Below are 23,565 nucleotides of genomic sequence, written 5' to 3'. Positions count from 1 at the left end.
ATCCAATAAAGATATATTAAAATATTAAAGCACACATACACACACACACACACACATATATCTATCATCACCATAACACCATGATTGAGCCGCAGTCGACTTCCCAATACAGGTGCCAGCAGTGGTTCATGGATGCCACCAAATTATCACACTCATCCCAGAAGATACTCCAGACACTAAATGTGTACTGTTCTATAGAAGATATAACGGAAGAGTGTATAAACAGACTGGCCTCTCCTTTAAGACCTCTATCTCAGATGACAGGTGTGTGTAGCAGGCTGTGTGCATGGACTGGTCTCTCCTGTCAGACCTCTCTCTCAGATGACAGGTGTGAATAGTAGGGTGTGTGGAGAGAGACTGACCTCTCCACTAAGACCTCTCTCTCAGATGACTGGTATGCATAGTAGTGAGTGGCGAGGGACGTATCTTTCCTCTCACACCCCCTCTCACATGGTGGGTGTGACTAGTATGGTGTATACATAGACTGGCCTCTCCTTTATGTCCTCTCTCTCAGAGGATGGGTGTGCATTTAGGGGTGTGGAGAGATACTGGCCTTTCCGCTAAGACATCTCTCTCAGATGGCAAATGTGCATAGTAGTGAGTACAGTGGGTCTTGCCTTTCCTCTCAGAACTCTCTGAGATGATGGGTGTGCGTAGTAGGATGTGGGAACAGATACTGGCCTCTCTGCTGAAACATCTCTCTCAGATGATAGGTGTGCATAGCAGTGAGTGGAGAGAGCCTGCCCTTTCCTCTCAGACCTTTCTATGAGATGACAGGTGTGCACAATAGTGAGTGGAGAGGGAGTACCATTTCCCTTCAGACCTCTCTGAGACGACGGGTGTGCATAGTAAGTTGTACTGGGAGAGACTGCTTTCTCTGCTGAGACGTCTCCGTGAGATGACAGGTGTGCGTATTAGAATGTGTACATGGACTGGCCTCTCCTGTCAGACCTCTCTTAGATGATGGGTGTGCATAGCACAGCATGAACATGAGCTACCCTCTCTTTTCAGACCTCTCTCTCTCAGATAAAGGGTGTATGTGTTAGGGAGAAAAAATAGACTAGCCTCTCTTTCTAGATCTCTTTCTCAGATTATGGTCATGCGTAGTAGGGTGTGTGGAGACAGACTGGTCTGTCTGATTAGTCCTCTCTGTGAGATGAGCGGTGTACATGGACTGGCCTCTTCTGTCAGACCTCTGTTTCAGATGATGGGTGTGCGTTTTATGGTGTGTACATGGCCCAGCCTCTCCTGCCAGACCTCTCTGTCAGCTGACAGGTGTTCATATTAGGGTGTGTACATGTACATGGCCTCTTCAGTCAGACCTCTCAGATGACAGATTTGCATAGTAGTCTGTGTGCAGAGAGACTGTCCTCACTGCTGAGACCTCTCTCTTGGATTACGTTTGTGCTAACACCCCTCTATCTGATAATAGGTGTGCACAGTAGGGTGTGGGAAGAGACTAAATTCTACTCACAACCCTTTCAAAGCTGATGGTTGTAAATAGTAGAATCTAATAAACACCATCTCAGTAGCACTCCTTCTCACAGTAGCAAGTGTGCATACTACAGTGTATTCAAAGATCACCAACCCCATTCTACTTTTGACGATCCCACAAGAGTCTCGCAAGATTGTAAAGTTTTTTGAAAATAAAAATTAAGCATCTACTCATCACAGTATTTATCTCACACACTTCCTCTAAAAAATAACAGCCACAGTATGCTTTGCAAGTAAGAGTGTATTGAGAACTCATCTACTTTAAATTTTCTTTTTTTCAGTGTATATATGTGTATGTATACATATATATATATCCACTGAATATATATATATATATATATATATATATATATATATATATATATATATATGTATATATATATATATATATATATATAAAATCATTTGTCTACAAACATCATATATGAGTTTTGAAAATAAATACTTTTCAAATTGGTATAAACATATTAAATCAGCCAAGTAAAATCTTCTACTTTAGTAGACAGCGTGCACACTGGAGAGCTCTTCACAGGTAGCTACCGAGATACCAGTAGCTCATGAGCTACTCATTGAGATCCAGGTCTACGATTATTGGGAATTGTGGAGGTATGCCCCATATGATAAGGGTTGTAAATCAAATAGTGGCAGGGGGGCAAGGTTGAATGGCAGGGTTATAAAATACTAAGACAGCCCAATATATATTCCACTTCATGCCTCTTTTTCATCCAAGCTTTCTCCCTCAGTCACTGAGTTCTTATTGTTCTCTTCCCCCTTCTTTCTCTCTTTTTATCCATATTTCTCTCTTGCGCTGGACAAACTTTGATGACTTAAAATAAATACATGAAATGAGCGGTGGACAAAATTTTATGACTTAAAATAAATTCATGAAATAAACGGGGCAAATAAAACGTTTTTCAGCAAAAGTTAGGAAGAGGTGCATCCTCAAGACATTGGAGGCTCATTAACCAAGTATATATGTGAGGGTCATTAAGGAAGCCGGGGCCACAGATAGTTGTACCATTGCAGACAGCTGAACAACTGGTTCTTTGGAAACATCTTGCCTAGTTGTTCATTGGGATATGCCAATTTTTTTACTTGGCACATATTATTATTCAGCTATCTTCACATGCTAAAAGGAAAGAGCAATCACTGTATGTAAAAAGAGCCTAAACCAAGGAGCCTGAATCCCTATTTAAGTTCGGCATTTAGAAATACAGGCTTAAAACTTTAAAGGGAGAGAAGAATGAAGGAATGGTGGATGTCGAGTGTAGTTAACAATCGGTGCTGATTTTATCCAATGAGATCAGCAGAGCACAGCAGTTGCAGCTCACGGGAGGGGGGCGGCACGTGGCAGGAGGGGGAGGACATACAAAAAATATTAATAATAAAAAAAAAGTACCTTCCTCACTGCCTCTGTCGCGCTGCTCCTTGGTCGTCAAAGCAGGCACAGACTCCGAGCCTGCCCAGCGGCCAATCCTAACGCTGTTTTCATGCTGCTGGCAGCATGAAAGCAGCGTTAGGTTTGCCGGAGCACCTTTGCTTGGTGCTCCGAGGCAGAGTGGAAGCCTCTGTCTGCTGCCTCCAACCTGGCAACACAGTGCCAGGTTGGAGAGAGCACAGTGCGCAGCACTCCCCCTTTGTCCCTGTCACGCCCCATGACCCCGCCCCTTTTACAATAAAACAATATAAAACATAGTTTATTATCATTTTATTGTAAGAGGTTTGCAGCTGCTGCTGCTGTCAGCAGGCAACGCTCCTCCACCATCGCAGAGGAGCCACCGCTGGAGGGCAGGCCTATCAGGAAATTTATTTTTTTCTGGACATTGTGGTGAAATGATGGTAAAGCATGTCATACGGCAGGCATGCCTAACATGTCACTGGCTCAGTTGTAGCCCATGTGGACATTCAGGGCTACTACCCAGTAGATACATTTCAGTTGTCTCTGTATGACACACCAAAAAAATATTAGCAAATGAAATAAAGCTTTTGATCATAAACTAAACTCTCCTTGGACATGCCACATCAATGTTACTTTTGAGATCATTCTGTAACATAAATGTCACAAGTCTAAGTATGTGCAATCAAACTTTTCATATTACAAGACTGATAAAATGAGTCTCATTCATTTGGGCATTTCAAATGTACTAAGAGGAGATTTAATGTGTGGTGTGAGGAGTTTTTAATGAGAAACATTTGGTCCAATCAACTATGGGCCTGAGTATAAGATCCCTTTTAATCCAAATAGGGCTGGTGACACCAGTTCCTGACTCCAACATTTCACTGTCTTCAGGGAACCTCCCACCATTCCAATGTTCTAATATAGCCATATTGCCCAATGACAAGGGCTATATTAGTTTCTAAAAGCCCTGAACCCGAATTATAGGCCCGAGCTGCAGGCAAGGGCCCATAATCAGGAGAGGGCCTTTACAAACTGCTCTAGCATAAGGCAGAGGGGTATGAGGCTATCAGAATGTTCTAAATTATAAAGGGAGAAACATTGGAATGTTGGAGCAGAAGTCCTATTCCAGGCACTATTGGCCCCAAACTCAATTGTCATCTATGGACCTCTCAACATTTCAATGTTTTGAGATAGATTGAACAAAGGGAGGTAAAACCACAGGAACTAAAGGCGAAAAAGGACACCAGCCCAAACAGTACATGTCTAGAAATGTAGGCTAAAGTTAATATCTGACCTTGAAAACGTAGCTTAAGATGATGTAGGAAGACCTCTCCACTTAGCAATATATTCTACCAATGATCACCAGTAACATTAGAAAATGTATACTTCAACTTGATGTCCCTTTTTTCTCTAGGTTATACTTATTTGCTAAAATAGCATACACCAGCATCAGAAAGCCAAGTTACTCTTTGATTTAGAGGGGCTTAGATTTACTTGATCTTGAGGATTTCTTTTTCTGCAACAGATGAGTTTCTTAGAGGATTTGTAATTCGAGGAAGAAGAGTTTTGTATAATAGTGCAGATCTGGATCAAATGACAGAGGGATGTGACCCAAGTGGTTATTTGACATAAGTTCAATGCTTCTAATTAAACAAAAAAATAAGATGAAAACTCTCTGGTATTTGTGCTAACTCTCTAACTGAAAAACGATGTTGATAGTACCAGTGTATAGTGTGCTATGACAGTGTCGTCAGAGTGAGATTACCAGGTTTGGACATTGTTTGAGAATGGCATGACAGAACTCATACAACATACAAAAAAGGAAGGAGGGTGGTCTTTTATGATTTCAAAGCAAATCATGCTTACGTAACCAAGTCCCTTAGCAAATATTTACAGATGAAAGTCTTTTAAATCAAAATCAATCGAGACCAAAAATTTAACCCTTTTTTTATTATATTGTCGCAAGCTCCTTTGCCCACGCTTCTTTTGTGCTTAACTTCTACACATAAAGTAGGATGAACTACTATTTGCCGTCCTGATTACACTTGGGTATTCAAAACTCGGCAACAGAGATATCAGGGTTTATAACCTTTTTTTATGCCTATCAGGTTGTCAATTGTTCTGTGTGCCACATTCCAGTAGGTGCTAATCTACTATGGCTAAACATTACATTATATTTAAGTTGTACATTACACCTGAGCAGCTGCATAGTTTAACTAAAAAAGGTGTGACGTGTAGCCCATACAAAAAAATGCATGATAGGTGGGAACATATGTTGTGTGTTTGGAGTTGACTAATCAATAGAAAATATAGAATTATAATAATGTGTGGAATGCCATGAACAGCAGAACACCACTACTGAGGAGGGTGCATTTGATGGGCATACCTTATCAAAGGCACTTCAAAATCTGATCTGTTGAGGTCACTGAAGGTAAGATCTATTATAACTAATCACTGGAGATCCAAGCTGCTGCAGAGGGGCAACTGAAGATCACTCCTGTGATGTTAAGCAAAGAACTGACTCATCATAGCCATCAGTGCAAAAGTCTATAGAGCAAATAAGGGCCCTGGGATGTAATCTGCCATTTGGATGAGGATTTAATTGCCCAGGTTAGTCTTTAGGAATATAAACATTATAACATTCTTTAGATGCTTTCATTTTTCTACTGGAATTTTTAACTAAAGAAATGGTGATGCAATGTTATAAACTAAGGCAAGGTAGCTTAAAGCAATATAATATTTGTGTCTATCTATGCCTCTAACTAGCCTAACATCATTTTTTGGTGCCACCCTTTGCTCCGGCTTGCACCATTCCATAAATATGGCGCCCGGCTGGTGCTCAGGAATGGCACAATCCGGTGCTAAACTTTTTGATGCAAAACTACGTTAGTGCAGTGTTGCATCAAAAAGTATAAATATTCCCCTCAGTGTCTTTACTGAGCAGGAAAAGTCGTTTTTTCGTTCTAAGCTTTGAATTTAAACGCACTCAGGTGTTGTTTCTGCAATGAGAAAGCCATCGGTTTTCATTTGACTCATTAATAAATAAAAGGATTAGGTTCTTCTATAATTTCTGAAGATAAAGAGACGTAATGCTGTGCTGTTTAGTGACTAAACATAGCTCAATGTTTTGTCAATAACGCCGAATCGATTTCACAAACTGAACACGAGGCCTCCATTTATGCGCGCGCTCACTGGCCTCTCAGGAAGCAGTGATGTTGCAGATAATGGGCGAGCTGCAGGATATTTTGTCTGTCAGGGTGGCACGCTGATCTTATTAGACAACACCCAGAAGCGTTGGGGGCTTGCGTTCGTACAACGAACACTGGCTGGATTACATACTGGTAATTCAGAAGTAAATCCGTAAACTGTTTTTTTGCATAAAACAAAATACATTTTTTATATTCTGCCCGTACCATTTTGTATAACAGATTCATAGTTTTATAGGTACAAATATTAGGGTAAAAACTGTATTATTAGTTTTTTGTCATCAAGCTCAAAATATGGCAAATTTTTGGGGATATATTTTTACTAACCATATTTTATGCGATAATTCAACCGAGTCATCGATACAGAGAATCCACCAAAATACCTAGACCACAGAATGAATGGCTGACCAAAATATACTCATCTATATTTTAATTAATATATTTTGGTAATTTTTGAGGTGCAACATTGCTTTATCTTACAGACAGGCACAATGAAAGAGAGACAGAGATGGATAAAGCTGAAGGTTTTTCAAACTACAAGGTTTTCAGGAGGTCTGAAATGTCCTGGTTCATGAGAAACAGATAGGTCAGAGAAGCATAATAGGCTATAGGAGAGCCAAAAGGAGGGCAGTTTGAAAGTTGAAAGTAGCATGTCCCAGGTTATTTATTCTTGTATATGGATGAGGGCATTTTAAAGGTGTATGACTTGATTTGAGCCCTTTACCAATAAGGCATTTAGGGCTACTTTAGAAATGTGTGATCCAGTGGCAGTTGGTGAAGTTTGAGAGTGGTGGGGCTGGGCTTGTCCCAGGTATGGGGGGGAGAGGGTCACATTGGGGTGGTGGGTGATGGCATTTTTTGGGAGGCTAGTCACTATTTCCTGTGCAAATCTTATTTAACATAAATGAGATAAAATGGTGTAGCGTGTTGGAGCATGTTTACACTATATTATAGACACATATGCAATATGCAGTGAATAAAATTAGCAAAATTGCCATGTATTCACACTTCACTGTATAGGCAATGTACACATAAACTGGGCACATAATGTGTATGCACAGTATGTCACACAGACTGTACAAACCACATACATTATACAGGTACGTCATCAAAATAACTGTAGATTCATAATATGCACACATTATATTGTACCCATGCCAAACTCACAAGAGGATATATACAGTATATGTCGTTTTTTGTGCATGTGGACTAAATAAACCAATATTATGAGCACTAATAGCATTGTCACAACAACATATACTCTAAAAATTCCTCTACAAGCTAATACTGCACACAATAGTATGCAGTGAAAGGTTGCGTATCGACTGTTCAGCACTTAGAAAATGCGGCAAGTAGACCTTTTTATTTTAACATGCACACACAACTTCCGTCCACAAACTAGTGTGCGGCTCTGCCCACGCAGAAAACGCACACCCATCCAAGAAGGTGGTGGCAGGATACTGACGTACCCCAAGCTGTTCACGGAGAAAATAAAAGTAAACTATTTTTAAAGTAAAAAAACATCAACTACACAAATCAAAGCCTTTATAGAAGCCTAATGAATATCCAAACATTCCCAGCTTTATGAAAAAAAATGCATGTTTTCTTTTCAATCGGATATTACCGCAACATCGCAATCAGAGACTTTAAACAAATAAGGACAAAAAACTATTTCACAAACGCAAAATAAAATCCCAAGCTCTGCCTCGCCCATTTGTATGCTATCCAATACACACTGATTTGACTCTGAAGAGCACAGCTTGCAGGCCCAGGCTTTAAGAGTTTTAACACATACTGGTTGCAAGCGAAAAGAAAATAGATAAGTTACATTAACACCTTACCACTTTGAATAATGGCTATTGATGTCACGTTCCGCACCACAGACATCCAAGAATTGCTTTTGACAAATTAAGACTGAGTGACCGAAATAAACATAGTTTACTTATTGTGCGTGATTGCCCCATTGGAGGAATGGGAACGTCATTCTTTATCCTGCTGCTTGAAATTTAGTGCAGCACAGTTATTTTCCTTACATACTGTGTCTCAATGCAAAGCGGCTAAAGGTACCTGCAGGTTAAACCCTGAGCTCTAGAAATGTATCAGAACAGTAAAGACAAGCTGTCTTGCCTTGTTGAGGAGCGAATACTAATTAGAAACAAAGAAAAAATATATTAAACACTTTACTACAAATTGGCCCAAAGTCCTGCCTGTGTAACACAGCTATGATTTCTCCAGAAAACCACTAGAACTACAGCATGGGGCCTTAATCCTAGCAGAGAGGCCCTGTATTTAAGGGGCATGGAATGTCGACCACAACATTCTGGTGGGTAGTATGTGAAAAGCTGGAGTCAGTGGTTAGCAGCTGACACAGGTAGGCAGTGAAAAGCTGAAACTGACAGCTATTATAAGGAACTCATACGAATATTAAAAACTTCATGCCACCCCTGCCCTAAGGCTTTTACTTCCACATTTTTCAGTTAGACTGTAAAGCCAGCAGGGACTGTGGTGCTTATGTTCACAGTGATATAACATCTCTATGTGGAAAATGTTTCAAATATACCTGTTGTCTCTAGCCTCCCATTTTAACTCCTTGCCAATTAGAGAGTGCTACAGTGCAATGAATTATTCTGCTTTTTTAGAGTGCCCCAATTATTTATCCAAGTGATTGCAATTATTTATTTATGTCAATGGTCTCGGGCTCAGTGACCTTTGAGTTCAACATAGGAACTGGCTGAGTATCTCTAAAAATCACACATAAATAGTTCAAGAAAAATAGCCTGAAGCGACACAAAAGAGGTAATTAACGAAACGGGCATTCATTTTAACAGGCCCTTCAATAAATGTAACTATCCAAATAGGCCAACCACAGCTGACATTTTTGTTGCCTCACCTGATGATATAGAGGGAAGCTTCAAGCCAGGCGAGCTGGGGATGCTAATTGACATAAACACACGCATATGCGATGCGCAACAACTTGCTCTTTGCTCCACTGTCCCCACGAATATGCTTGCTGGCAGTAAATCTAAGGACACACCGGAGCTCAAATGGCAACCAGCATGAACTGAAGTGCGGGAAGCAGCACCTCAAGTCTGTGCAGTGTGTCTTCAAAAGTCCAGATGACACACTGCGCACACTTGATTTCGTGGCTTCACGCTTACAACCTCTAACTCATCCTTTACCAACTCGTCACAGGGTCTGGTACCACCCCACCCTGTGACAAGTTGGAAAAGGGTGTGGTGACAATGGTCTCCTCTCCCTGATTGACGTGGAGGCCTAGCGCAGCAGGGCTTGAATCTGAAATGCCCAGGGCTAACTCTACCTCCACGTCGTCAGGGGGTGGAGACTGGACCTTGATGCAGTGTCTTTGCCGAGTTGATGAACTCACAGGCCTCAGGGATGTGAGATTGTCATCCCGAAAAATACTCTAGACTTTGGGCCCGCCCAGGGGAGTACGTTTAAGGAAAGCATCACCTCATTGTCATCACAGCAACAAGTATGGTCAGTTTGGAGTGTAGAACAATCCCAGCAAGATAATTCAACATGTATACACTGTGTTTACAAGTTTAAGGAAGCACTTTCAGCATTGTTTCAATGCATTATTTTTCACTGTGAATGTAAAGGGGGCAGAGCCTCGACGCCCTTGAAGAGAAACTGCCACTGGTGTGACCTTTAAGATTGTTGAAAAACACGCGGTTTCAACAAATTGGCCATTATGATTTTCTGCACCAGCCAATCAGAATGGCCGATCGTGACCTTCACCACTCTGGTGGTATCACAAGCTTACTGGATGCAAGTCTTTTTCAGTTTTAAGGAAACGTAATCCACACTTTTATCTAGTTTGCCTCTTGAGCACATCATGTTTTTTTCAAAACAAATTATTGTAGGTGAAATAAATAAAACTCCTGAATTCACAATGTTCCTATTTTGGAGAACAATTTCACGCTAGACTATTCAGAGACCTCTACATTGAAGCACTTTCTGTCTGTATGAAGCTGGCCTGGTGTGTGGTGGACGCCTATGGAGTTATCACCTTATGCCATGTCCAGATACCCCCTATTAGTGAGGTGTAGACAGTGTCTGGGAAGCCAGGGCTCTCTAGAGGTAGCTGTAGATGAGCAGCCAAAACTTATCTAGGAGATATGCAAGGCTTATGCAATACCACTTTAGTCACACAGCACTTACACATATGAAAGAACCATACAGTGTTACAAAAATAAAGGTACTTTATTATGGTAACACAAATACTAAAATACTGTAAAGGCAATACCCCAACTGGAGGTAAGGAAACACACTATTATGTACACATTAGAAGTCAGTGATTAGCATAAAAAGCAATAGCAAATAGTAAAAACAATAGTAAATAATGAAGTCCCTAGGGGGAGACCAAACCATATACTAAGTAACAGGAATGTGAAAGGTAGTCCCCCACCCAAGGAAGTGGTAGAGGGGAGCTGGGGGAACGAGGAACCCCAAAAGGTAAGTACCAGGGTGCCCCTTAGCGACCATTAGAGAAGAGGTAAGTACCTGCTTTTTTCCCCCCAACCCAGAGGAGAACTTTGGAAAAGGACTGTGCAAGACCCTGACAAGACTGGAAGAAACCAAAAGGTGGATCCTGACAGAAGAGGACCTGCAAAAGAAGGGGACCAAGTCCAGGTGCATTGGAGTTTCCGGCTGTGACAAGAGCCACTACCCACCCTTCTGTAGATGCAGGACCAGGTTGACGGTGGATGAAGAAAGTCAGCAGTGCAGCACAGGAGCAGAAGAGGAGTTCCAGAAGTGATGCAAGTGATCTCCCACGTCGGTGGTCATGATTCAGTCAGTCAGTGGTGTTGGAAAACCACGAACAAGCCTTGGCAAATTCAGGAGTCAGAGAAGAAGGTTTTGCAAGGCCAAAGAAGACCAGCAAGGCCCAGGGACTCGACCCAAGGAGGGGAGTCTTAGGTGGCCCACAGCATCTGGGGGAGTTACAAGAAGAGGAGGCAGCCCCCACACAGTCGACCCACAGGCACGAGTCGCAATGAGGCCCAGTTAGCACCCCTGAAGAGGAGTCCCAATTCGCAGGCAGGAGACTGTGCTGTGCCAGGAAGTGTGGAGTGGTCGAGGCCGGGGCTACACGGAGCCTGGAGATACCTTGGAGGAGGAACAAACAAGCCTTGATAGCTGCAAGAGTCACGGTGCACAGGGGTACAGTCCTGCAAGAATAGGCAAGGGCTTACCATCTCCCAAGTTGGAAAGCTGGTAGAGAGGACCAAGGGGACCACTCCAGACCACCTGTGATGCAGGATCCACGAAGCACAGGGGGAAGATGCATGCAGCTGGTCATCGTTGCAGTTGGTGCCTGCTGATGAAGGGGAGGGACACTATCACTCCAAGGGAGATTCCTTCTTGCTTCTTGTGCAGGCTGAAGACTCGTCGCCCTCAGGGGATGAACAGCCATGGAAATGTTGCAGTTGCTAGAAGGAGCCGGAGAAACAATGTTGCAGAGCAGAGTCATTGCTGGAGTTGCGGATTGTCGGTTCCTGGAGGGTCCAGTTGCAGTCCCGGTAGCCAGGAGATGAAGTAAACGATGCAGAGGAGTCTTGCTGGAATCTTGCACGTTGAATCAGAGGACCCACCCAAGAGGGAGTCCCTAAATAGCCCAGCAAGGGGCATTGGTCACCTAGCAGTGTGACCACCTATCAAGGGGCTGTGACATCACCTGCTTGACCTGGCCACTCAGATGCTCCCAGGGACCTCTGCCCACCTTGGATTCAAGATGGCAGAATCAAGTGGCCACTTGGAGGAGCTCTGGGCACCACCCCTGGGGTGGTGACGGACAGGGGAGTTGTCACTCCCACTTCCATTGTCCAGTTTCATGCCAGAGCAGGGACCGGTGGTCCGTGGACTGGTGCAAACCAGTTTATGCAAGATGGACACCAAATGTGCCCTTCAAAGAATACTGGTGGCTTGGGGAGGCTACCCCTCCCAAGCTATGTAACACTTATTTCCAAAGGGAGAGGGTGTTGCCTCCCTCTCCCAAAGGAAATCCTTTGTTCTGCCTTCCTCTGCTTGAGCTGGTCAAGCAGCAGGAGGGCATAAACCATTCTGAGGGGTGGCATCAGAGCGGGCTGCCCGAAAAACCCTAGAAGACTGATAGGAGCAATGCCGGGGGTCCTATAAGGAGCCCCCAGAGTGCACGGAATCATACAACTAATACTGGCAACAGTATTGGAGTACAATTCTGACATGTTTGATACCAAACATGCCCAGGTTCGGAGTTACCATTATGAAGCTGGACAGAAGTAGTGACCTGTGGCCAGTACAGGGGTAGAATAGCTTCCCTGCACTTACGAAGTCCAATTAAATCGAGCTGGAGTTCATAGGGGCACCTCTGCTCATGCAAGGGTGTCCTCACACACAGGTACCTGCACCCTACCCTCTGGGCTAGGAGGGCCTGCCATAGGGGGTGACTTATAGTGACCTGGTGCAGCGACCTGTATTCAAAGGGTGCATGCACCTTTTCATGCAGGCTGCAATGGCAGGCCTGCAGACACAATTTGCATGGACTCTCATGAGTGGCACAATACATGCTGCGGCTTATGGGGAACCCCTGGTGCCCCAATGCACAGGGTACCTAGGTACCATTTACTAGGGACTTATATGTGGGCACCAGTATGCCAACTGTGGGGTGTTGAAAGTCCTAGCAACCAAATTTAGAGAGAGAGCACAGTCAGTGGGGTCCTGGTTAACAGGATCCCAGTGGACAGAGTCGAAAACATACTGACAGCAGGCAAAAAGTGGGGGCAAACATGCCAAAAAGAGGGTACTTTCCTACACTGTCATGCGGGGTGGTATATTTTCACACGCATTTGCTGCTTTATAGAGCGTACACATGCTACGCTCAATGCACAGAAAGCAGGAATTTTCAAATATGCAGCATACACAAGTTGGAGGACAAGAGGAAAATTGTAATGCCATTATCCTACCCGGGATGCGGTAGTCAGAAGAACAAATAGGCCCATACTCTGGGGGCTAAATCTTTACTTGGAGTTCCATCCATGCGAATTCTTTCAGGACAATGATTTTTAAAATCCTGACAAAAGTTGTTCTTTATAGCACACGTTTCTCTTGATGTTTTTGTGAAAAAAGGATAATATTGACAATGTCAATCAGATCTTAGGTTTGTCTGAATTTTAGTACAGGAAAAAAATTATAGTCAGAGCAGATTTGACCTTGTCGACTAATGTAAACATTATTATTATTGAACATGAATCGCTCCATTGGGAATATGATTGTATGAGGAAGTATTGAGCAGAACTCGACCCATAAGGCATGTCACTCCAATCATCACTCATCAGCTACATTATCGCAGCGAAGTACTGAGCTGCAATCACTCCATCAGCCATGTTATCTAATCATGGTCTACTGAGCAGTAATCACTTTGTCAGCAATGTTAGCGTATCTGGACGTCTTGGGCAGCAAACATTCCATCCTCCGTGTTATTTCATCAAGTACTGAGCAGTAATTATTCCATCAGCCATGTTATTTCATTATGAAGTACTGAGCAGTAATCACTGCATAAGACGTTTTACCTCATCAGCAAGTATTAAGAAAAAATCACTCCATGAGATTTGTCAGAGCAGGACTCACTCCGTCATCCAAGTTACTACATCAGAAAGTACTCTACACTATAATTTGCCAGCCATGTCAGAACTTAAGGAAGCCCTGAACTGGAACCATCCAATCATTTTACTTATTAAACTACAATGACCCCCATTATGTCAAGCGCTGGCATACCCTCACTCCCAACTGAGGCCAATGGGTAACAATTTGAAAATACTTCTTCATAGGCAGTGTTCCCTGGTACTTACCTTCCATAAGCAAAGCGCCTGTCCTTGTGGTGATCACCAAATGTATCCCAGAGTCGAAGAGAAACGCTCACTTCATCAACAACATCTCGTGAGCGCTCAAGGACCTACGAAAGATGCAAGCAATAAATTAATGCTGGACATTTAGGGCAATATCCTCTGCTACTCAGTTTCAATGTGAAAACTAAAGTGGATAAATTATTAACCAGAACAAACATTTTTCATTTCCCGTCAGCTCTGGAGCAGCACACAATTCACAAGAACGCAAAAAACCAGTGAGTTACGCTACCAGGACCAATGACGAGATTTTCATGAAACGGAGAATTACTTACACACCTTCCCTTACATCACAGTCCACTCCAACTTTGCTTTTCACAAATATCAAATCTCGTTTATTGAATGCACAGTACCTTTAGAACATTGGTCAATTTCATGCTTGAAACTCGTGATTTTTAGGAAGATACTTTGCAAGAAATACTTCAATAAACACTGGGATGTTTTTTCTCGAAGGTCAGACACGGATCACCCTTCATTTTGTGGTATGTTAGATTATTCCATACATTCAGCACTCTCCATCTCAGTAGGCTAGGTTCGTGCTCCACAAATACCTATAAATTAACTGACTAAAACTAATATTGAAAAAAACATGCTCTCAACACTCTCTTTGATCTATAGACTTGAAAGAATGTTTTGGTGACACCGCAGAGCACTTGTATTAAATGCCTAAATCCAGTACCTGATTCAATTTCAGATTTTGGTAAATCTAGGACACGAATAATGAACAACACTTGTTATTTCTGTATGATCAAATCATACCCCAATTTCAAAGATAACTCTTCTGAGAGGACACTTTTTGCTACTCTGCTTCATAGATCTCAGGCAGGTCCTGCGGGACACCTCTAACTTACACAGCTGATGTTGTATTTGCCCTAACACAGACATGCACCACTACAACATCTTTCATGACTGTTGTTTATTCTATTTCACCGCCTCTGACCCAGTGGCATAACAAAACTTGAGGGGGCCCCCTGCAAAGTACTGGGAGGTGCCCCCTCCCCCACCCAGTCAGGAGGTCTTAGGCCAGTTGCCCACCACCCGTGCACAGTGTACTGTGCTGAGTGGGTCCTTTGGAGCTCGGGCCCCCCACTCTGCGGGGGCTGCCAGGGCCTTTGTTACACCAGTGCTTCGCCCCTGTGTTGGGATCCTTTGGCCCATCATATCTAGTCCACAAAATATGCGGGTATGGTTTTCAGATCATTGGCTTCTTGTTTAAGGGGTATACATTTTCATGTAAATAAGTTAAGTCACTGGGGTAAAGAAGAATATAACATAGAAAACTGTTCATAATAGCTCACTATGCATGTCTGGGGGACCTTTTTTCCACTGCCTGGACTCCAGTGACGACAGACAAGTCAAGTACTTGTCTCTCAGTGTTTGAATAACAGGAGTTCCATCCTGTGTATATGTTCGTGGAACAATATCAATTCTAACTTGAATACACAAAAAGTGATCTAGCTCAATGTGCTAAACACAGAATGTCATTGTGCATGGGTAGTGGATGCAGTCTTTAAGGACACTGTGTAAAACACTTTCTAGGAAACAGTATGTAATACAATTCATTATAAATGGAGAAACCTTACCTCTTGGCAGACGCGGTACTGATCGATGGCCCAGACAGTAGGTACATGCGTTGACAGAAGCTGGTACTGGGTCAAGGTAGTATTACAAGCCCTCGCACAAATAAGACGCGTCTTCCCCACAGCATTATCCCCCACAACCACACACTTGATGGTTTCGACATTAGGTCTTTCGTAGTCCATGTCCGTGTCCATCTATAAGAACCTACAACAAGATAGAAGCACACTTACTTCCCCTGCATTAAAAACTACTTTACACAGGCCCTAAAACGCCTCCTCCACCAAGAGCAGCCAGCCACCGAATGGCACATTTTATAAAATACTTGTGGAACAAAGGCTGAGAAGCTCTTTTATAGTACTCAAGCACACAAACAAGCGTTTTGTTTTGACTGAGAACAATCTGGCCTAGTAAACATATTATTTCCTACTGTTTTCTCTAAACATAAACCTGTTCGAGAAGGTCAAATCCAGCTGCTGCCAGGATGACTGCCGTCATCCAAGAGACCGCTCCCCTCACCCCAGGACCTCAGATCATTTGAGTCTGATCATTTACAGGTTTACCCTGGTACAAACCTGTGTACGTCTGGATTTAACTAAAGCCGATTGCTCCAAAAACAAGCACCAACTACGAGGCACTGTTAAAGCAAACAGTGGAGACAGGTTTCTTCTAACTTTAAATTAGTGAGCCAAAGTATCTGACAATCAACAGATCTTTGTGTCAACGGCGAGATAAGATCACAGAATAGAAAAAAGTCCCAACTCTGTACCGATCTTCGCATTTTTCAAGTGAAGGCTCTCCACCTTTAATTCGAATTTGTGTAATTAAGCAAGGACCACTTCAAACTGCTGTCAAACATTACAGCACAACTATGCAGCTGGTCATTCTAGCAGGAGTAGAACAAGTAGAAATTCTTCCATCATGAAAGAACGTAAGGACCTTTTAACACAAAAAACAAGCTGCAAGTAGGCGTAAATGGCTTGTCTTACCAACATGAGCTCCAAGCAAATGCACACGTATCAATCAATGCAGCCAAAGAGCAAGTGTCAACCCTTGTAGGAGCACACTGACTAATTATCTAGAAGTGCATGCTATGTGACATTATCAAATATGTGTAAATAAATATGGCCTGCGCCAATATCACTGACCTAGGTGTTGTGCAGCGCTATTTGTTTATTCAATTATTATAACACCACTTGTGGATACTTCAGGGAGCCCTCTTTCTGGTTATTCATAAATTAAAAACATGTAATGAACAGAAAAGTCGAACTGAAGAATGGGGAGGGGGATGTTATTCTAAACTGAAGACGATTCACAACTTTTGCAAACCAAACAGTGCAAACATTTATGATATTAAAACTCTATTAGCATTTAGAACAATATCACAAGAGCAGCAAGACCACTGCAGCCAAAACTAAGTATTCTATTTCACGTGGGAAAAACAGACAGTGCTTCAACATACAGGCCTGGCCCAGACACTACCTTTAATCTAGGTGTAGAGTGCTACTGGGAAGGCTTTGCTAATTCTCAACTGTGACTCTTTCAGTCGAGAGGATTGTAGAGCAGCACAAGGTAATACGCGGAGAGCAGTAAGGGCCATCCTGTAAACTGGAGAGCATAACTCAAAACAGAAGCCAATCTGGTTTGCTGAGACGGAGAGGATAAAGGCAATTAGTGAAGGATTAATGTGGCGGTGATAGTCATTGGCTGTGACACCTTGCAGATATTAAATGGCACGGCACAAACTAATCTGAGGCTACTGACATGCCTTGTACTGCCTGTACATCAGGTTCACCATTCTGTTTTGTTGGGAACAACGAGTTAATAGAAATTATTTTGATCTCAGTTCCAGGCCTCTCCACTAACATTGCATATGCTGCAATCTAAACTCAAATACAAACACAGGGCATTACAATAGTAAGCATCTCAAAACGCCAACATTAAAGGCTTGTTCTCAGCCCCGCACTTAGGGTAACTCGACAGCTCCATATATTCCCCGATGAACACACATTTTCGAGTCAAGTACTTTAACCACTATTTTGAGATATCTACATCATCACTCACGTGGTAAAATCACTTTACGGAATAATCATGCTACAATGCTACAAGCACAAGACTGGTGTATGCTGCTTGGGGAAAATTGGCAAATGTGGGCGGTAACAGGAGGACCACACATTGCTAATTTTTACCTGGGAGAGGAGCCCTTCTGCAGGACGACATGGATCTGAACTGAAATGAAAGGATTTCAGTGTAATATGTGGGCCCCCTTGTGTAGATAAATACATTAACAAGCGTGAAATAATTCAATGAAAAGCATCCATCTGCTGACTCCAAGGGAAGTATTAGTGGAGCTGGGCCTGAAGATCACAGAGTAGACTACCTCCTAGACTATATAGTAATGTACTTATGCAATGCATTACATGACTGTTTGTGTTGAAGAGTGGGCCATGCATCAAGGCACTAGTTGGTTTGGTAAGATACTGGCCAGACTGACGGAACATCAGCCTTATGATGTTCAACATAATCTGGACCAAACTTTTGGATTAGTTTTATGCAACCAACTCACACTTCTGCCGCAGTGCTTTGACCTTTTGTATGACAGTCTCTATCGTCACCACACAGAAAATATCACAAACTAAGAGATAATCAGGGTGGCGTATGATCATTCCCCAGACTTACAATGCCTACACTCTTCAAGACTGCAGTAGGGGCACAACTACAGGGAGTCCTCTGAGGTCCTACAGCGTCAGTTAGTGCTTGAGGGAGCTGCAGAATCAGTGGCTTGGACTGGATATTTTGGAAAGGATGGGTGGTGTGATTTGATGGGTTTGTGGTATGCAGAATTAGCTGTGCACTTGCAGCCCTTGGCTTTATGTGCCAGTCTTTGGGGACATGTTCTATTAACCAGATGATCACTGATCTGAACATCTGGCATGAAAGTAAAGTCGTTCAAATATTTAATACTTTTCCCTGGATTTAGTGATTAAATCCAATTTGTCATATGTAAATTATTATTTTGATATATTTTGCTTCACAAACTTACCTTTTCATTTATTACACAACAGTTTATACATATGGGACTTGGAGCTGATGTGTTGTTAACCAGGCCTTAGACATGCACAGCGTCTATGATGTGGTCTGGCTAATGCTTTGAGCTGTCTCAGATGTACCAATGGGTCTCCCCGATGTTTAGAGCGCGATGTCTGCTCCGATGATTGGTCCCTCCAACATCTAACTTCACACTTAACTTCATCTTTAACAAAGTAAATTGGTAGGTTTTTAACTCTGACTAGTACGGGCTTTACCGTTCTCAAAGACAGATTTATATGAACATTAATGCACAGCTGGTAAGTAATACATGCTCAACTTTTCATGGTCCCTTTCTACCTGGAACTGGATGCTACACCGTGTGCATTCACCAGACGGAAAACTTCCAGTGCACCAGTCATTGGGCGATGAGAACTAACAGCACAGTGTTAGCTATTTTGTGGTTTGTCTTAGGCCTGTATTTTATTGCATTTATTGGACAAAGGATAGTCCTTCAAGCAGAAGTGCAGTATATTCTAATAAGACAGTACATGAGAAGCTTTTCAAATGAGGTGGTTAGTTATAGACAAGGGGACCGTTGGTGGTGATTGTTGGGCAGTAAGAGGCAGATACAGGCCCTTCTGGCCCTACATTAAAGAGGTTCATAAAATTACTCAGGATTTATATATGTGCATTGTCCAAAAACATTCAAGTCAGGTAATGCATGGAGCTGCGATGGAATGTTAGAACTGCGGGATAGGCAGAGTTAGCTGATAGGGATTTCAGGTCCAACGATTACTCTGAGTATACATTTAACCTTGCAAAGGGATGAAGCAGTCTGGATGTGACTTGGGGAGGGCATGCCATAGGTCGAGTCCAAGGGGTTTGAAAGATCTGAACCTGAAGCAGCACAAGGTAATGTGTTCAGGCAGGGTGTTTAGGGTGACAAAGGATAAGTAGTGAGGTGGGTTTAAGAATATGAATAACCCGGAATTATAGAAACACTAAGATGACCACTTGTCCTACAAAGTGTTTGGCTGGCATCCACCTTGCTTGGAGACAGAGTGACGTAGATTAGTGTTTGGAAGACTATATGGCATCTCGTGGTAAAGTTGACTATTTTCTTAATAGTGGAGAAAGAGAATTACAGGATTTCCTGTAGTATTTTCAGTTTCCTCATAACCAATGTTGTAGGAGACGTCAAACACTAGATGTATGATGTGGGTGAACTGTCCTTATGTTAGGCAGTCAAACTTCACAGCTGTGGCATTTGAGCTGATAAACAAGTGTACATATATGCTCAAGTTAAAATGCATCGTAGCTGCAAAAGGGTGAGCAATGTATGGTATGGGGACAAGGAACCTGGAAATAATACAATAGTGTGAACTGAGGCAGCAGAAAAAGTGGTACTTTGTGTGTGAGGCACTAAGTATGATGCAACTGAGAGCCATCAAGAGCTGGATCAATGTCATACAACTTGGAATCTTAGTGTGTAAGTTAAGGGTGAACAAGGGGAAGGCTAACAAGAAATTCAGTGGCATACAGGCAATAAGAGAAATCAATGCAGGAAATGATATGAAGATGGTTGTGGTGTACACAGAAAGTAGTACACAGAAAGTAGGATAAGGTGGCAGATGGAGATTTGGAGGGAGTTGACGACCAGAAAAAAGTATTTTTTTGAACTATATGGTAAAAGCCATTCTGGCACCTTACTCAGACCACCTAGACAAAGGCTGCTGACATAGCTGGGTGGTAAACTGTGTTTTTTGCCACCAGGGGTGAGAGTGGTGGAACAGTGTTTATGCTGGTAAGAGATAAGAAAATTAGAGAGTTGTGCAGTGTCTCTATGGAGGAAAGTTGTTGAAAGCCACATTGTTGCTAAAGGAGGAAATATAGGTTTATAGACAGTGAACACCACCCACTCAAGAAACTGAGAAAAAAGAAAGTTGAAATATTGAGTGTTTCTAGGGTGGAGAAACGGGGTCATCCTTTTGATAGTGACTATAGGACTACAACAGATTGAATGCAAAAAAATAAAGAGGGACGGAATACTGAACAATGAAAACACTCACCTCTAGTCACAAAGATCTGGGTTTAATCCATTGTTTTTTTGCTTACCACACCGTCCCAGGTTGAACCCAGCCACATGCAAACCAGTCTTGACCCTGTACCCCGTGGGAACAGTCTAGCACGAACTGCCAAGCCAAGGTCCTCCCTGGACTGGAAACAAGCATCCTAGGACCAGTTTCAGGGTATCACTCAGCATTCTGTCCATCATCTGTTCTTTTTGCATTTGTCACCCTAAGTTGGACGGTATGCCTAGACGTGGATCCCGTGCTCACTGTGCCAGTGGATTCAAGGTAGCCTGGCTGAAAAAGGGTGATATACTGAAACCAGTCCCAAGATGTTTGTTTCCGGTCCAGGGATAATCTGGTTTGGCAGTTCAGGCTGGACTGTTCCCAAGGAGAACAGCCTCAAGACTGATTTGCTTATGGCTAGGTCCAAATTAAGGTGGTACAGTGAGCAAAAGAACTGATGGATTCATCCCAGATCTGTGACTGGGGTGAATGTTTGATTGGTTCTGCATTCTGTCCATCATTTGTGTTTGGTTGATTTTATTGCTTTAAGTGCGCTGGGTATGCCCAGACATGTGCCCTCAGTCTCGCTATGCCACTGGATTCAAGATTGCCTGGCTGATGAAGGGTGATACCCTGAAACAGGTCCTAGGGTGCTTGTTACTGGTCCAGGGAGAACCTGGTCTGGCAGTTCGGGCTGGACTGTTTCCATAAGGAACAGGGTCAAGACTGATTTGCGTATTGCTAGGTCCAATCTGGGGTGATATGGTGAGCAAAAGAATTGATGGATTCAACCCAGATCTGTGACAGGGGGTAAATGTTTGATTGGTTCTGCATTCCGTTCATCATTTGTGTTTGTCTGCTTTTGTCGCCAAAATGTGTCGGGTATGCCCAGACATGGGTTCCTGTCTCACTATGCCACTGGATTCAAGCTAGCCTGGCTGATGAAGGGTGATACCCTGAAACTGGTCCCAGGATGCTTGTTTATGGTCCAGGGAGGACCTGGCATGGCAGTTCGGGCTGGACTGTTCCCATGAGAAACAGGTTCAAGACTGATTTGCATATGGCTGGGTCGAAACTGGGCTGGTATGGTGAACAAAAGAATTGATGGATTTAACCAAGATCTGTGACTAGGGGTGAATGTTTGATTGGTTCTGCATTCCATCCATCATTTTTGTTTGTTTACAACAGATTGAAAACATCCTGTGTAAGAGTTTATGATTAGAGAGAGACTGAATTGACGACAATGGAGAAAAAAGTGATCCAAACTCTAGCTAAAGGGGTAGTGGCTTTATGGTTTGGGGATTGAAATGTAAAGGTGAGGAGTAGGAGAAATTAGCTTGTTAATGCTGGGATCATCTCAAGGACAAAGGGGCATATTTATACTCCATTTGTGCCGAATTTTTGCATCCTTTTTTTGACGCAAAACTAGCTCCATATTCATACTTTGACATTAGACACATCTAATGTCAACATATTAGAGTTTGCACCATTTTTTAGATGTGTGAACATAGCTTGTGTCAGTGAGATTCAAGGTAGGCTTTCCCATCTAAAAAAATGTTGCTAACCCATATCCCCATATTTACCCCCTGTGGTAAAATGACACATGGGTGGGGATAAATAATGGTGCAAAGCTTGCTTGGCACCATTATTTAATGCCTGGGTCAGACCAGGAGTTAGGGGTCCTGTGGACCCATTTCCATGGTTAAACACCATGGAATGAGTCCACAGGTGCCCTCCTAAGGCCCCAGGAACACCCCCACCCACAGCAGAGGGACACCGGAGGATGAGGGACCCCATCCCAGGTAAGTATAGGTAAGTATATATATTTTTTAATTAAAGTGCCATCAGGGGCTCAACTTGGGGCCACCTGCTTTGGCACAGGGTGCAATGGCCATGCCCAGGGGACACTGGTCGCCTCTGCTGGCCATTGGGGTGGTGGGCATGACTCCTGTCTTTTGTAAGACAGGAGTCATGTGGTATGGATGGTTTTGAATCAGAAAATGATGCTAGGCTGGTTAGAGGCATATTTTTGTCTCAAACTAGCATAACGTATTTTTTTGGAGCCAAACCCCCTTCTCCCATACTGCCATCCCCACCTGCCTAACGTCATTTTTTTTTACACTAGCCTACCCTTTGCGCCGGCTTGCGCCTTTCCATATATATGGCACCCGGCTGGCGCACAGGAATAGCGCAGGCCAGTGCTAAACTTTTTGATGCAAAAGTGGGTTAGTGCAATTTAGCATCAAAAAGTATAAATATGCCCCTAAATAGGGTAGATGGGTTATCCTCCGCATTGTGGCAGATATCCCACACCGTCAAAGTCTACACAAGGCCCTAAACAACCACAGCAAGGTAATCAGGTGCTTTGAGCATTGCTGGGCAAGATCTTAAAAATCATGAAATTTTTTCCAGATTTTCTTCGCGGAATGAAGCCCTCAGTGAGAGTATATGAACTTGTGAGTGAGCAATGACGGAAATTGACACATTTTTATCCAGCTTTATTTTCTTGTTGGCAAACTAGAAATCAGAGATCTAGGCAAAAAATCGCTATTCATGAATTCACTGTTCCGTATCAAAAGAAAGGCACATTTTGTAAAGTCTTAGAAGGCCACCACAACAATAAATTGTTCACAGCACTATATTTTGGTCCTCCCTGCTCTCTCAGGTGCTCTAGCTGCTCATATTTGTACTGGGTGATTGTCTCACCATTCCCAGCTCAGACACTGTGTCGCTAAGGCAACAGAGCTTCATGCAAATAAATGTTCTCAGTGCCATTGGCACCATGTGTACCAATTTATAATTCTGCTTACTAGGGCGATTTGTTATCATTCCTTTTTTCAGTCAGTAATCTTAAAAAGGTTATCCCAATTCAGTTTGTC

At 42.9% G+C, this 23,565-nt stretch overlaps 1 protein-coding gene across 2 annotated transcripts in view; it reads right to left on the bottom strand.

The window, feature by feature from the left end:
* Positions 1–23,565, bottom strand: part of RHOBTB1 (Rho related BTB domain containing 1) — a 202,713-nt gene that overhangs the window by 50,179 nt on the left and 128,969 nt on the right. For both annotated transcript variants that reach the window (XM_069240919.1, XM_069240920.1), the window contains 2 exons: positions 15,587–15,788; positions 13,950–14,053 (listed from right to left, as the gene is read on the bottom strand). In XM_069240919.1, coding sequence (XP_069097020.1) covers positions 13,950–14,053; positions 15,587–15,778 — 296 coding nt within the window. In that variant the 5' untranslated portion in view covers positions 15,779–15,788. The remainder of the gene's footprint in view (positions 1–13,949; positions 14,054–15,586; positions 15,789–23,565) is intronic.

This window comes from Pleurodeles waltl, chromosome 6, assembly GCF_031143425.1.
Source record: "Pleurodeles waltl isolate 20211129_DDA chromosome 6, aPleWal1.hap1.20221129, whole genome shotgun sequence".
NCBI lineage: Eukaryota > Metazoa > Chordata > Amphibia > Caudata > Salamandridae > Pleurodeles > Pleurodeles waltl.
The sequence above is the reverse complement of the archived record's forward strand: the minus strand, read 5'-3'. Positions and strand labels throughout refer to the sequence as shown.